Raw genomic sequence first — 15,550 nt, 5'->3', positions numbered from 1 at the left:
GGTAACGAAAACCCGTGTTTGCTCTACTCTCAAGCAATGTTCTCTCTAAGCTGCGCACGTGCGCAAATGCGCTGTGCTGAAACGGTCTCTGCGCACAGAAAATCCAAGTTGCGCACAAAAAATCCGAAGTGATGAAATTATATATATTTTTATTTAAAACAAACCATTGATTATAATTATCATGGTGAAATATATTGCGAAAAAGTTTAATCGAGTCCCTGCAGAAATTAGATTTTTACTGTGCATTTTTGCAATATTTTAAATGCGATTCTTGAGCCTTTCGCGGGCCGCACAAAACGGTGTCGCGGGCCGCACGCGGCCCACGTGCGGTAGTTTTCCCACCACTGTTCTATGACATGCAAGTTTACCATGCAGGGTCTGGGCGATATAACACCGGAAATGCTAAACGGGCGGCCAAGTACATGTTAGACGCCTTGCGTAAATAGGGATATCTGTCTCACAATATTCCAGAGGATTCCCTAATACGATTCAATGACGCGGCATTATTGATAGTTGTGGCACTGCGATCCATATCACTTTAAGTAGCAAACCGAATATTTAAATTTTAGACAGCGGTCAGACCAAGAACCACAAAACATAGATCACGCTCACCCAGTCAATATACAATGTGCTGCTGTTAACACCCATTGGTCATAAATCAATACAGCTCCACAAATATTGCTCTCTCGTCCCCGATATAGTACGCCAAAACGTCCCTGCCATGGCCAGGATCCTTTCACGGCGTCATACCCGCCAACGATACGCGAATGCTAAAAGAATGAAGGTCAATGAAGCAGAGTGAATTGTCTCTCCCAACGAGTAATCCAGTGTTGCGCGGTTTTGCGTTGTAGAAAGAGAGTTCGGCAAATATGAACGCGGGGGTGCTGCCTGTTGAGACCCATTCGAAACAGGTCGAGGATACTTAATACTCAGTCGCAATATCGGATTTCCTGACTCGAAAGCAAATTTATATAATCGGCTCTGACAAGTATGCGCGATGTCACTTGCGATTGGTGAGTAGGCCTAATGGCTGAATATTAAATAGTTTTTAATGTAGTAATTGCTAGATAATAATAAAGTATCGTGATTTCACTCTAGTTCCATATGCTGGAAAAGGCATCAGAACTAAGGTGATGTCCTAATTATTATTTAACACTCTATTATCAGCAGTTACCACTAGAGTTGCATTTAAAGCAAAAATGAATTTAAAACAAATATATTTAAACACGGCCCTTGTTTAAAACATGTTTTCTATTGATTCTTTATTATTTTTTTGTTAACCATGAAGTCGCGCATCATTCTGTCGCCACAGCGTATTGACCTTGACAACTGAAAATATGCGTTAAATATATAGTTTCTTTGACGCTTCCGACCCCTGTCATAAACAGTCCAAAAATATCTTTAACCAGGACTACATCGCTATGCAGCATGTTTACGGTCGACGGTCATCATCATCAGAACACCCATTCCGTACCAATGATATATATCTACGAGATATAACTGTTTAATCGACGACGATCCCGAGGTTTCTAACCATTCCAATCGTATACAAGTCGACTACATCGGGTGCAGATCGTCCGTAAGCTTATACTACATATTATTTCGAAAGTATTTACTCAAATCTTTTAGAGACATTTTTCTGAAACACTGTTTTAATTAAAGTGTTTTAACACACCATTTGTTTAAAATGCAACCCTAGTTACCAATAGCAAAACTATACGTAGAACTACTCAAAACCATGTAGACATTGCTTCAGGCAAGATGAGGGTCAGTACAATTCTATAATGCAAATACGCAGGAGTGGTGTAAATGTCCAGTTATAGTAGAGTGTGTCGGTTTCCATTGCCATTTTACGCGCGTTTAATAAGTCTACCAAAATATACTCAATAATTTATGTTTATTTACTAAGTAATTTTTGGGTTTCTTCGAGAGCCCCCTTTTTGCGCTTGCAGTGTACGAATAGTTTCACTCGTTGACATATCGAATATCACATAAATCACCTAGGGTCCCAACATGCATGGCATAATCCTCGGGTATAGTAAATTATATGGCATATCCGGTCGTAACGAAATCGCAATTACCTATCTGACGCATGCGTAAAATGTATATTATTTTACTTCAATGTTTCGATTTTGTTAGGCATAAAACTCTAGATCCGCTTCAGTGCTTTACGGGTGTCCAGATAATATATAATTGTACTCGGTAATGCTATTTCAAAACAGAATACATATAGATACAGCCCTTTCGCCGCATTTTTTCTTATTGTAAATCGGCAATGTCATCGTGAGTGATATCTCAACTGTATCACCCAGCTGACAGCAGAAAATTCTTTCACGTGTAGGGTAAGCGAATCGTGGTACGACTGAGTTAAACATATCCCGTGACTGGAACATACACAATACAGTGGCTATCACGAAGTTACGGGCCTGTGACCTCCGTGCAGACAGACGAGTTCACGTAGCTGTTAATGCTCAGAGAGTGACGCGAACATTCCGCTATTATTAAATTACAATATTTGGATAGTGGCAGGGGTCACGTCTTTGTATGCTTGCGATAAATTTTATACTGTGACATGTATATGCATGGACTTGACCTATAAAAAACGGCTGAAATCGAAACATCTTACCCATTTGTACTCTGGTGGGATTTCCGACACGCCGCATTGCTCCGAATCCGCGATAGGACCTAAACGCAATTATTGTAACGGCATTTCGTTAAAATATGATGATCTGCTCCTGCTACATATGATTGCAGACTTGTACGTTATAACAAAGTGTCAATCTTGAATCTGGATGTTTGCATCTCTGGAACCCGGGGATTCACTTAATAAATTGCCAATAAACGCTGTACACCAAACTTTGCTCAATTCCTACCGAAATAAATACATAAAAAATAACAAATAAAAACTCATGAAATTGTTGAGTTGTCCACGATAACGATGCAAAACAAATTTGATGCAATTCCAACTCTTAGAAGCGAAGATGTTTGACCTTTTCAATAATACTTCTGGGAATTCCCCACCGTCAATGTTATTTTTGCAAATTTACAACTTTCAACTGCAATAATTTCGCTTCTACCGGTTGGAATTGAGCCAATCTTATTATGCATCATGTTTTTAGGCAACTTTATTTTTTATGTTAATTCGAAAAATTTCAATTGGCTCTGCGTTGGCTAACTGGTTGGTATCGAGTCAAATTAGGTGTGCAGCGTTTTTTTTAGGCAACGTATAGCAATATAATCAGTGAATCCCTGGAATCCGGTAAAAAGGTTATTATTCAACAACCCTAGTGCACGCATTCGGATATTTCAATCAAGTTCCGAATGAGTGGAGAAAGAAAAATGGTCGAAATATTGTCATGGAACAGGAACTATGAAAGTTCCATTCGTACCTCTCGCCATTGCATAACATTTTAACCTCAAATCGCGGTGGATTTTAGTCACAGAACAAAACATTTACTTTGAGAGTTCACGAAGTATTCTTACATTCCAGCAGTACAGTATAGGTTTTACATAGGGATGCCATATTTTGGAATCTGGGAAGGAGGATAGTTTTATCAAATCATAAACACTTATCTGGTGTTGACTCAAAAAGGGTCATTTTGCCTATTTCACTCCCGAAATACCCGCTTTCATCTCATATTATCAGTTTTGACTTAGAAAAAGGTCATTTTTCAGATTTTACTCTCGCGTAATCCTTCGTCTATCTTTTAGCCCAAAATTTAACGTCTTTCGTGGTCTTTTGGGGGACATTTAGGCTAAAAAGGAAGACAAATTGTCAAGAAGGGGACATTTGGGCGAAGGGAGGACATTTCTTCAAAAAGGAGGACAAATCCTCCCAATCGAGGACGTAATGTAACCCTAGTTTTATACCGATCATAAAATACCATTTCACATTGCGGAATACAACCAACGTATTCCCTCCAACTCACTAACAGCGCTGGATAGGTTTTTTAATAAGGTCTAAAATGAATGGGGGGCGCAAATAGCTCTACATGTTAAAAAGAAGAAACTGTAATAAACTGCCATCGAAAAATAGTTGAATAGTTGGCAGCTCGTCATAGAGTTTTAGTTGAATTCCACGTCTGCCTACTGGTAGTCCTATAATATCAGTTATCAAACTATATAGTCTTTATTCACTTTTCTATGCACAGATCAAAACGCAAATGTACGTACAAGAGGCTTCGTCTGCAACATCCTTCGGACAGTCTACCTGGCCGTCACATTTCAAAGAATCCGAGATGCAAGTACCGTCCCAGCACGTGAACTGGTTGGCGTCGCACTTCACTAGAACGAAAATGTATCTGATGCGTGTGTATTTGTATTCATGCCGTATCACCTTGTACCTTCAGCCTCCCATTTTATCGAGAACCCGAAATTATTATCGTCAATGTCAGCACTCACGAAGCGTACATAGAGGTGATTTCCAGTTGTGACGAATGATCGCGGCGCTCGGTCGCCACAAAAGTTATGTTGGAACTGGATAAAATGACGTGTTTGACCGTGTGTTACTACTTACTGAGTACTTATCTGTTGTCTTGCATTCATCAAAGCGAGCTGATGTATAAGGCCGTAAAATAGGACAGCGCCATATATTAGCGACTTCAAACAGGGGATGTGATTGCGGACTATTCCTAAGTTATTACGCTCCGCTTACCTGGAGGCGGGAATCGTGCATGGTTGCAGCACTCCAGGCTTTATTCTATTAATGTATTAATTACCGATATTAAATTTCAACGCGATTTTCGGAATCACATCCGGTCCCCATATCACCTCTCGGTTTGGGAGCGGATTTGGGTCTTGGAATCAACCTGCCGTATTCAGGCGCCGGACAATGGTCAATTCCTAGAGATCATGAACTTTGATGTGACGAATTCGACAGGATTCTGATCGATCATATTTCGAATTTAGGAACTTCGCAAACCGAATCTGAATTCGTACATCATGGTATAGCTTCGTATGAGATTCGAGCGACTATACTGGACTGTATTTACATTGCCAATGGACTAGGAGCCAATGATGGGGCTATAATTCAGATTTTGATTGGGAAAAATGCAAAATCAGCTAACGTCCGATACGCGTCTGTCGTTACGATGTCTCCAGCAAAACGCAGAAGTATAGGCAATGTCACCTATGAGCCAGAGACATCTCCGATTCGCTCCGTCTGAGGAGTTTACAATCATGCAACAGGACCCATTGTGTGTTCTCGGTCTTTTGCGGGTTTAAATTAGTCTCCATACTCACTTGTACGAAAGACGAGTTCGGGCCGTCAAATACTTGGAGATATTCACTTAAGCAACCGGATGACAAAATCGAGAAGTTTGTGTTAAAGCGCACTGCGATCACCTGAATAAAACAGTGTTCACGGTACAATTATATATATAAAAAGGTTGGTCATTGTTGGTCATCTTTACATCTGCGTTACTGTATTCTAATTTACCGTATTTTCCGCGGTCTCCACTTGCCATTCACAGTCCATATTTTGGGCGTATTTATTCGGGTATAACGGTGTGGAAATATGTCCGAAGGAGCCGTTTTGTTGGGTTACACCGTCGCAAGTAGGTGCATCTACAGCAACAAAAATAAGATCACAGCGTCATGAAAAGTAAGCGTGTTTCAGGACTTCTATGGTTCGAGAATATATTGAAGTTGAAAGTAGGGATGGTGTGAACGTGAGGTTCACGTTCGCGTTCTGTGTGTGAACCTCGGATATTTAGAGGTTCACGTTCACAAACGAACCTTGGAAGGTTCTGCACTGTGAACCTTTTTCTTATATTACAATTTTCACGTCATTATAACGCCTTTGATTGAAATTTATGGCATTTCATCTGCTGGCCACTCTATGCATGGCCCTGGCAGCATAAAAAATCAGTAGTAATCAGCTGTAGTCAACGAATGATGCTTTTTCAATCAATCAACGGAATTGATATCGTTGTCTGATGTAAAAAATCTAATAGGTGTACGGGGTCAATGTTGACTTCATATGTTTATTGTATCATATAAACAAAATCCGTGCAATTGGCGTGTTGGCTACAGCTCCAACTTTTTAATGGGGTGATATCGGCAGCAAGTATAGAAACCCTCCGTTTTACACTCTGCTCAATATCAACGTCGCAATACTCAGACTTCGAATACATTGTCCAGAGTGACCTAGACCGTTACCGCGTAAGCTTACATTCCCTTGCAACTCCTTGTTGAAATTGTAGGCACAGGGACGAAAGATGTTGACTTTATGGGACTATTATATCAGTTGATTACTCCAGTTAATACATTTGGCGACGTTTAAAACGTCAATATGCACTTCAGCATAGTGGCATTACGTGGCGCGCGGCGTCCCTAGGTATCGTGCACATTAATATAGGCTATCACTTCACTGAAAGTTAGGGTTGGAATTAGCAATATGACGTCACGTGACGTCATGAGGTTCACGTTCGCGTTCACACAGAACCTTTCAAAAAGGTTCGCGTTCACACGAACCTGAACCTTTCAGAGGTTCACACCATCCCTAGTTGAAAGCATGCTCAATTGCTCATTGCCCATTTCCAATGCTATAACAAAGGGAAGAGTTTGAATAAGGGTTAGAATACGTGCAAGAATTTCTAAAGGAGTACCCGCAACAATGTTTGTGTAATTTCAAATGCCGGTGTCCAAATTACGAAAGTGTGGTCAGGCACAGTGTAATGTTTCACGGCTATTTATAACATATGATTAATCGTAGTGTCACTTGGTACTGTCTATAGTTTTTTTGCAACACCAGATCTCATAAATTTTGAGGTATCGGTCTCGTGGTTGTGGGAAATATTTCAGGTTCAGCGCAGAATTCGCGGAAGATTAATAACGTTGCGCTATTCATGAACTTGAAACAATAGAAAAACACGTATTGAATGTGTTCTTGAATTTTAACCTATATTACGCGTACGTAATGCGCGAAGAAATGAATAACAGCCTCACAGTATGTTACTTATCAACGGCTTGGTTCTATACTGCTTTGGATTCGTGTCCGATACGCACAAAATCAATAGGTATATACAATGTGAATCGTGGTTGAAAATCCTTTATCGTCAAAATCGTATTTTTCACAGTCACATTCATACCTACTTATTACGTATTAAAGGCCAGCTTTACATGTTAGTAGATTATATAAATGGAATATTAACATATATTTCACAGGCATATAAAACACACCATGCTAAATGCAGCAAATTTCCTAATTGGAATTACATAAATCTATGCTACACAAACGATTTGCTGTATTCAATCGTTCTTTTTATACAGCGAGTGTCAAAACATCGAACGTCATAATAACAAGGCTTTCAATATGGAGAGTGTCTTAATAGCGAAGTATTTAAAATACCCCGTATTAAAACAGTGAGAGTCACCCCCAGCTATTCGTAGCACAAGCTAACCTCAACCCCAATCCATTGTTAATCTTACCCCTAAGCCAAACCCAAACTAACCATAACCTCTCTGTTTAAATCCTTCGCTATTACGACATACGCCGTCTAGGATGGATGTAGGCCTAGGCAATGATATATATCTGTATTGCACTGGGGTGTAAGACATACGGCCCGCAAGCCGCATCCGGCCCGCCAAAGACGGTTTCATCCAAATGTTGAGTTTTTAGGAAGAAATAAAGACAGCAAATGTAGAACCTGTGCATAGGCCACATTAGGGATGATGCAAACCCCACAAAGGTTCTGGTTCGTGCGAACGCGAACCTTTTTGAAAGGTTCTATGTGATCGCGAACGTGATCATATGGCGTCACGTTACATCATATTGCTAATCTCAAGCCAATATAGCGATTCCATAAAATCAGTATCTTCCGTCGCTTCGACAACATTTTCGATAAGGACTTGCAAAGGAATATTAGCTTACGCTTTAAAGGTCTAGGCTAGACCAGTAATTCAGACTAATGCTACATTGATATCGATCAGAGTAAAAAAACGGTTTCTACACTTGCTACAGAGTATTACCTCGAAAACAAGCTATACCATAGCCAACACCCCAATCAGACGGATTTGGTTTTTATGATGCGATGAACGTATTAAATCAAATCAAGAAAGATCCTCACAGCAGCTCACAGCAGAGAATCGCTAAATATTCGCAAACGCAAACTTTACTAACAAAGCATATGAATTTTTAGAATTGACACGGTACATGCTCGCTTACTGCTGAGTGTTTTTTCATGCTGTCAGAGCCATGAAGAGAGTGGTCCGATGTTGAATTGGAAAGAATTTCAGCCAAAGTTGTTATAATGACGTGTAAAAGTAGAATATATGAAAAAGGTTCATAGTGCAGAGCCTACAGAGGCTCGTTTGCGAACGCGAACCTCCAAATTTCTGAGGCTCACACACAGAATGCGAACGTGAACCTCGCGTTCACACCATGCCTAGGCCACATTACACCCATCCGACAGCAGTGTTGCGGTCTCACTCAAGTCTAGTCTGTATTATAGAAACAAGTGTTTGATATTGACACTAAATTCCGAGAAGTGCACACTGAGTTCAGAGTTTTATGGAAAAGTTGGACCAAACAGTAGTTATTCACAGAAGCGAGAACACCAATGCGGAACCGTTTTATGTAGACTATACACGGCTGATATGATAACTACATAAATATAATACATATCTCTGCGGTCGCACTGCTCTACCACTTCTGACTCAACAGATCCCCAGCCTCCAGAGAAACTCGAAGGGTGATTTAACAACGATGAACCAAACTCCAACGTCTGCGGCTACAGTTAAAATGATTGTGTTCCAAACAGCGCATACGCAGGCCTAACGCAACATTACGACTAAGACATATAGGGAGCATAGAAATATGCTAACTTCTCTTGTATCGTCGTTAGAGCCACTGTTTTATCGGTTTTTAACTTCATTCAACCGGTCGATTATCGTATTTTTGCCAATTCCTTTATTTGCAAAGAAAGGTGTTGCTAGAATGGAACCATACTATATTGCAGTGGTCGGGAACCTATGGCTCGCGAGCCATATATGGCTCTTTTGGCCATAAGATATGGATCTTTGCGAAATTGTTATTTATGTGCTTAATTTATCAATATTGCAGCAACTTGTTATTAAATCTCCAGCACGAGTAGTATAATTATTCTTGTGGCAGTATAACAATGTCTTTGAGAGGTTAATACAGTGACATATTCAGGGTTAGGGGTTCGGACCCCTTTTAAAAATCCTCAAATTTAAGTTGCTGTCGGCGAGCAATATCACTCGTAAATGCGATGTACTCGGTACGAAATCTTGAATTGCACGATGCATTCATTGATTAAAGAGACTAGGAGACATAGCGGCGCCTGTATCACAATGCAGTTTTCAAATATACATTGTCCTCCTGATCTCCGGCAAGAAATAAACTGCCGTGGAAGTGACATTCACAATTACAAATTCAAATTACTAACAACGCCATAGCTATCCACTTTTTTGATAACGTAGCTTTGTAGTCGCTGTTAAAATGTAGGCGTGCTGCGCAAATATTACCGCAGAATACTTTGAGAATTGAGAAGCCGAATCGGAATCAGTGTGACAATTACATTCGAATAATATCAGTTATTACGATGAATTGCGCTATCACAATGCCTTAGCCTCTGTTTCGAACGTTATTTTCTAACAATAAATAGGATGCAAGTTACGTGATTTTGGTAGTAAAAATGTTCAAAATCTTGTAGACATGTGAGGCACTGCCCCACTTGCCTCCCCTAACCCCATGTAACTGACACATCACAAATGGGTGCCGGTATGTATACTAATGTATAGTGATCATATTTGGCTCCACATACGCATGCCATCATGGGTACTTACAAGACATTCTCGCGATCTCGTATAGCTGACGAATGTATTAAATTTAGTATGAGGCTTAGCCTTAACGATTTATCAACCATACTGAAAAGTCGTCAGGAATACCATGCAACACCAAAAGACGCATTAACTGTAAAAGGCATGTTAAAAGTAGATTGATACACTTATTGTTGTCTACGTCTGTTGGAAATCTAAATGTTATGCGTCTTGAGCTCCGAAAAATATCATATGCCTCTGAGTGCAATACAATTCAAAATATATTTCTTGTAAAAAATCTATGTGGCTCAAGTTTTGCATACTCATTATTCAAACAAGGAAGCCAGCATGGTTAGTACGAGTTTTACTGAGAAAATACGGTGTAAACGGCGAATCCCATCTATTGATGTCGACTTTGCGCTACCATGACGTCACGATTTTTCAATTGTGACGTAGTAGTTGTTGGACATGTATGGCTCTTTGGGAGGTAAAAGGGAAAATATACGGTCAATATGGCTCTTCGGACGAAAAAGGTTCCCGACCACGGCTATATTGCGTAATATAATGCAATACACCATTACGAATGTAGGCTTGATGATAAAGTATTTTAGTGTAAAACAAAGGTTGGAGTGTAAAGCAAAAGAGGTGATATGGAATCATCTCACTGGTCCGGCCCGCGAGTGTTCAAAAGGTTGGAATCTGGCCGGCGACCCAAGTTGTGTTTTACACCTCTGGCCTAGCATGTAGTTTATATAATAATATCAGATTGTGTTGTTCAGCATCACGGAAATGGAGCACATATCGCCGGTTACATAGTAGGTACTATAGGTAGGCACTGCGGGATATCCACTTTGCTGCAGGATATCAGGGCGACATCTCTTTTGGAAAGAGTTTTAAAGGGGCATCAATCTCAAAATTGAAAAACTCGTCTTACCGACCACAGAGAAGTTCAGAGAAAATCCAGCACCACCGATAGACGAGTCCGTTTTAAATACGATGTAGATGACGCCAGAGAAAAATATCTTTGGTTCAGTATACGCGCAAATGACGACTTGATAATCCTAATAGGAAATAACTATTCAACTCGCCAACAGTCAGCCAATCAAGCATGCTGCATTACCGTTGAGCTCGGTGGTAACGAGCCTTCGGAGATAGTGAGGTAGTCGTTCGAACACCCCGCATTTTCTTGCATGTCGATAAGGGGGTCAAATTCCACCAACATACTCTGTATTACGGAATAAATATGTATGTCATAATTGTCGGTCTGAAATTCGCATTTCTTGTAAGTCCGGATATCATCATTCAGCCAGCTTTTGATTGCAAATGTAATAGAACAAATATACCTTTCCAGACGACCCGTTAACGATCCAAGTATATTCCAGAAAATCGCCGTATTCGTTGGGGTAGTCGGGAGAAGTAATTTGACCGGAATCTCCGTCGATATATGTAGTCACTGGATCCGGTATCAGTGATGCATCTAAAACACCATTTTACTAATCGTGTAACTTATTCTATTCGTCCATCTCGCGTCCGTTTCGAGCTCGTTGAGTGAGGATGAAGCATCATCTGAATAAGCTATAGACAAGAGCTTGTAATGTGTTAGATCGGACTCAGTAATCACAGCAAAAGATATGACTGGATACGACAACTTTTAAACCAAGTTAGAACATACGCGGCATGTGCTACTTCATACGCAGATTTTTGATGCAGATTTATCATGAGTCGTGTGTGGGCCAATCATAGGGAGGGCCGAGGATGACGATGAATCAATTATATGAATGTGATTGTACTGCCGCCGGATTTGAGAGCCTGACCTGTTGTGTGATTGTTGGTATCGTCAGGGCCGTAACAGCACTTCGTCAGCCCCCCCCCAAAACGTTGGCCTTGGCCCCCCATAGGGTAATTTGGTTTTGGGTTCTCATAGGGTGATAAACCGACCCGCTCATCACAGTGTTCGCTTTTGCCACGAAATTAGCTGCACTGTTTAGTGAGCCAGCTCGAAGCGCGAAAATTTTCGATAATTCATTATATAATCGGTCAATAAGATCGGGAATTGCATAAATATTGCTATCAATATCTTGTCCTCTCTGCTCACGTTATCAGATCTACCGGAAACTGTAGGGCCCGTAAATAATAATTAAACATCTTCGGGCGGGCGGACCCGTTGGTATGACTTCGTTACATGATTTTATTTCGTGACCTCCTGTCTGCTATATCAAAAATATAAAATCGCTCAAACGTACTAAACTAAAAGACGCACACGATTTCAAATTGGTATTTCTTCACTGGCATATATTTTTCCTGCTGGATGGTATTTGTCTTATGAGGTTCAGATTGCCAAGGCAGGAACATATGGCGCCAGTCATTTAGGCGCCTATGGACAATTAAACCTATTATTTTGCATATATAACGAAGTTTTCGGTCTGCCTAAGGGCAGTCCGTTTCGGCCAAGCTTTTCGCGCTGCCGATCGTTCTGGCACACCTCTTGGAGTCGCATGGAATAAGTCCTAAATCGTTATATATCTTGGTGCGTAGTGGCGTGTTAATGGCCAACGCCGATATGTCCATTTCTATAAATCTTGCGTGTTTTTTCTTGGGGGAAGAGTACCACATAATCAAGATATTTGGCAACTTTAAATCGCGGCTAGCGCGAAAAATTTTGGAAAATATTGCATAAATTTTCAAAAATACTCTATAATTTATGCTAATTCACGAAATAATTTGGGGCCCCCTTCGAGCTTGGGCCCCCCTAATTGGGGGGTTTGGGGTGCGGCAGTTACGGTGCTGGGTATCGTATATGACACTGTTATTGTTGAGGGCAGAGCCCTTGTGCGCGTAAGGCACCTGCCTTGGAGCCATTCAAAACATAGCAAGGTGGAATGAGATTTTTAGCATCACTGGCATAAACCGTATTAAAATTGCTTCAATATTTCGTTCGTGAGAGACGATATCACATTTCCAACGGATGATCTTGCAGATCGTTGCCCCTTAACACACAGGTATCGTAGTGGGCGGTCTGTATTTGTCTATGGCACGCTATATCGATTGAATGTTGCGAAGTCTTTCGTAACGTAACTCAGATAGAGTCGAACCCGTCGGACACCGCGTAAGCTGGACATCTGCTTTATTCGGCTCGGGGACGAAACAAAAGTAAATATTACACGCAAAAAACTCCAGTTAATTCAGGCAATTCTCCGCTCAATTCGGACCTAGGTTCGCAATTCCCAACTCATATAGAGCCATGCCGGCTTCATAGTCGCTTTTACTTAGGCTTACCATATTTTGGAAATCTAAAAAGAGGACACTTTTTCAGAAATTTGAGACTTGCAAAATCGGTGAATTTTTCCTACTTTGTGATCGGTTGACTAAAAAAAAGGTCATCTTTTCGCTCAGAGCTCAAATCACCGTTTTTCACTCCGAAAAACCCGGCGGAGCGTCACTTCTCGGCTAATTTACGGCATATCACTCGCATTTTTCTCTAATTATACCTAAATTTTCAAAAAAGAGGACAACGTCTCAAAAAAGAGGACAAGAGGGCGTCCTCCGAGGACACTTTCAAAAAAGTCAAAAAAGAGGACAAATCCTCTTGAGAGAGGACGTATGGTAAGCCTACTTTTACTTCATTACGATTGCGTGGATTTAGCCTTCAGTAAGCGTCGTAAGCTTTTCGAGAAGATTTTCCGCCTGGCCCACAGCTTTTGACTTCTAAATCCTACCTTGTGGTTACATATCAAATGCGCTAATACCGTTTCAGCCCTTGCTGTATGGCTTAGCACTGTATTTGAAGAATTAACGTTCGTTTCAACCTCGCATATGTGTGTTACACACAATATTGTACGGTGTTTGTTGAATCACTTGATATCGAAATACTGTACGAGATTCTAGCGCCACTGTAATTCATTTATTATGCTACAGTACAGTAGCTTTAATGTGTTGTCTGCTTCTACGCATGACAACGAAACGAACAACTGATTTTTGCTCGCCGAGACCAAAGTGTATAGAAATTAAGCGAACTCGACTGTACCTGTACATACATAGAGCAAATACCCACCTATCGCAGTCCAATTGAACGAAAAACCTCGCATCGTAACATATTGGTCAGTAAAAAAAGATATCGAAAGCACATTGCTTGGCGTGACGAAGCTCTGTGGCGCCGTTAGTCCGCAAAGTTCCTATTGTAGTGTACAGGCAAACGATAATATGGTGCATAAAAATTGGTTACTTGGATACACTCTTTATACCGCACCTTGTTTACGTCCTCGAACTCAATATAGTCATAGCAGCCAGTGTGACTGATTGGTTCGACTTCAAATAAGGATTCGAACCTCACCTCCACCCTCTAAAAATAGAATGCCGGTGACATGGAGTTGGATAAATTAGGACGAAAGAACGTATGCTGCTTGGAAGCATTGCAAGTGTAACGTTAGTCCGGAATCCTGAATATATCATCCATTCCAGAAATTTGAACGATTTGTACTGAAACCCGAGTCGATAAAGCGATGCCATGTAATCGCAAGGTCCTGATAGTATAAGGTAGTTTCGTGTGGGCAATCTCATGTTATATATACGTGTTGTATATTAAAGCACATCGTATATCCACACCGTGTTGTTCGGAGTACTTATTCTCCATCGGCAAAGCATGCTGTTTCCGTAGGCGTCCGGGTAATTTGGGGATGAAATCGATCCACTTGTTCCGTTGACGACGACTTCTGTTCCATTACAAGCTGTTGAGACATATAATGCGATACATTGTTAAATTATTGCTAAATCGAATGTAGCAAAACATGTGCCTGTCGTGCCATCTATCGTGACTATTGTGAGGGATTTTTTAGAAAGCGGCACGACAGGCCTGACCCAACCGCGGCTTTTCCACGGCTTCGTGTCGTTCTTGGCGTGAATGTTATGAATTTTGTGATTCCATTCTTTCCACGCCGTGCATCCGATTACATTCTCTATTCCTAAATTATGTGAAACGACGGGTATCTGTAATTCTCTATACGTGGGGTTACCATACGTCCTCTTTTCAGAGGATTTGTCCTCTTTTTTGACTTTTTTGAAGTGTCCTCGGAGGACGCCCTTTTGTCCTCTTTTTTGAAAATTTAGGTCATATTTAGAGCAAAATGCGAGTGATATGCCGTAAATTAGCACAGCAGTGACGCTCAAACGGTATTTTGAGCTCTAAGCGAAAAGATGACCTTTTTTTTTAGTCAACCACCCGACAATGTGGTTCTTTTTAGTCAACCGATCACAAAGTGGGAAAAGTTCACCGAATTTTGAGAATTCTTCTCCGGTTTTGCAAGTCTCAAATTTCTGAAAAAGTGTCCTCTTTTTAGATTTCCAAAATATGGTAAGCCTACTATATATTCCCCAAATTGACGGATAGCATTATGTCCTGGAAATCTTACACGCCATGTAGGATTGCAAGGCATCATTCGCCAAACTTAAATAAATTCAAAATTAAATATTCATTGCCGCAGACAAAATAACTAAATATTTCCGAAACAGAACAAACGGATGTACTAGAAGCATGCAGTACCGCCACACTGTGGAAAATCATTTTCAACGCGTCATGACAATTCCTGAAATTGCTGTATCAATAATATTTGCTGTAGTGGATACTACTACCACTTTTAGAGAAAATTTCGTAAGAAAAATTAACACCAAAAGCAAACACTTACGGTTTTCAAGAGGGGCCGCTTTCGGTAGTAATCCGAATATAAACAAGAGTGAAGCAATATAATAGTTTACAGCCATTACATGTGCCTCG

The 15,550-nt window shown here is 40.6% G+C and overlaps 1 protein-coding gene across 1 annotated transcript in view; it reads right to left on the bottom strand.

Annotated features, from left to right (window-relative positions):
• LOC145450194 (ovochymase-2-like) overlaps positions 1 to 15,550 on the bottom strand; it is a 35,220-nt gene extending 19,670 nt beyond the window's left edge. The window contains exons 1-13 of the mRNA XM_080328701.1: positions 15,462 to 15,550; positions 14,386 to 14,507; positions 14,030 to 14,122; positions 13,835 to 13,955; positions 11,127 to 11,260; positions 10,904 to 11,008; positions 10,718 to 10,844; positions 5,438 to 5,565; positions 5,242 to 5,343; positions 4,344 to 4,476; positions 4,174 to 4,284; positions 2,627 to 2,685; positions 613 to 770 (exon numbers count right to left, since the gene is read on the bottom strand). Of these exons, the coding sequence (XP_080184827.1) occupies positions 613 to 770; positions 2,627 to 2,685; positions 4,174 to 4,284; positions 4,344 to 4,476; positions 5,242 to 5,343; positions 5,438 to 5,565; positions 10,718 to 10,844; positions 10,904 to 11,008; positions 11,127 to 11,260; positions 13,835 to 13,955; positions 14,030 to 14,122; positions 14,386 to 14,507; positions 15,462 to 15,537 (1,469 nt within the window). The 5' untranslated portion in view covers positions 15,538 to 15,550. The remainder of the gene's footprint in view (positions 1 to 612; positions 771 to 2,626; positions 2,686 to 4,173; positions 4,285 to 4,343; positions 4,477 to 5,241; positions 5,344 to 5,437; positions 5,566 to 10,717; positions 10,845 to 10,903; positions 11,009 to 11,126; positions 11,261 to 13,834; positions 13,956 to 14,029; positions 14,123 to 14,385; positions 14,508 to 15,461) is intronic.

Source organism: Botryllus schlosseri, chromosome 11 (genome assembly GCF_051294905.1).
Source record: "Botryllus schlosseri isolate E-star chromosome 11, Bs_hap1, whole genome shotgun sequence".
Taxonomy (NCBI): domain Eukaryota; kingdom Metazoa; phylum Chordata; class Ascidiacea; order Stolidobranchia; family Styelidae; genus Botryllus; species Botryllus schlosseri.
The sequence above is the reverse complement of the archived record's forward strand: the minus strand, read 5'-3'. Positions and strand labels throughout refer to the sequence as shown.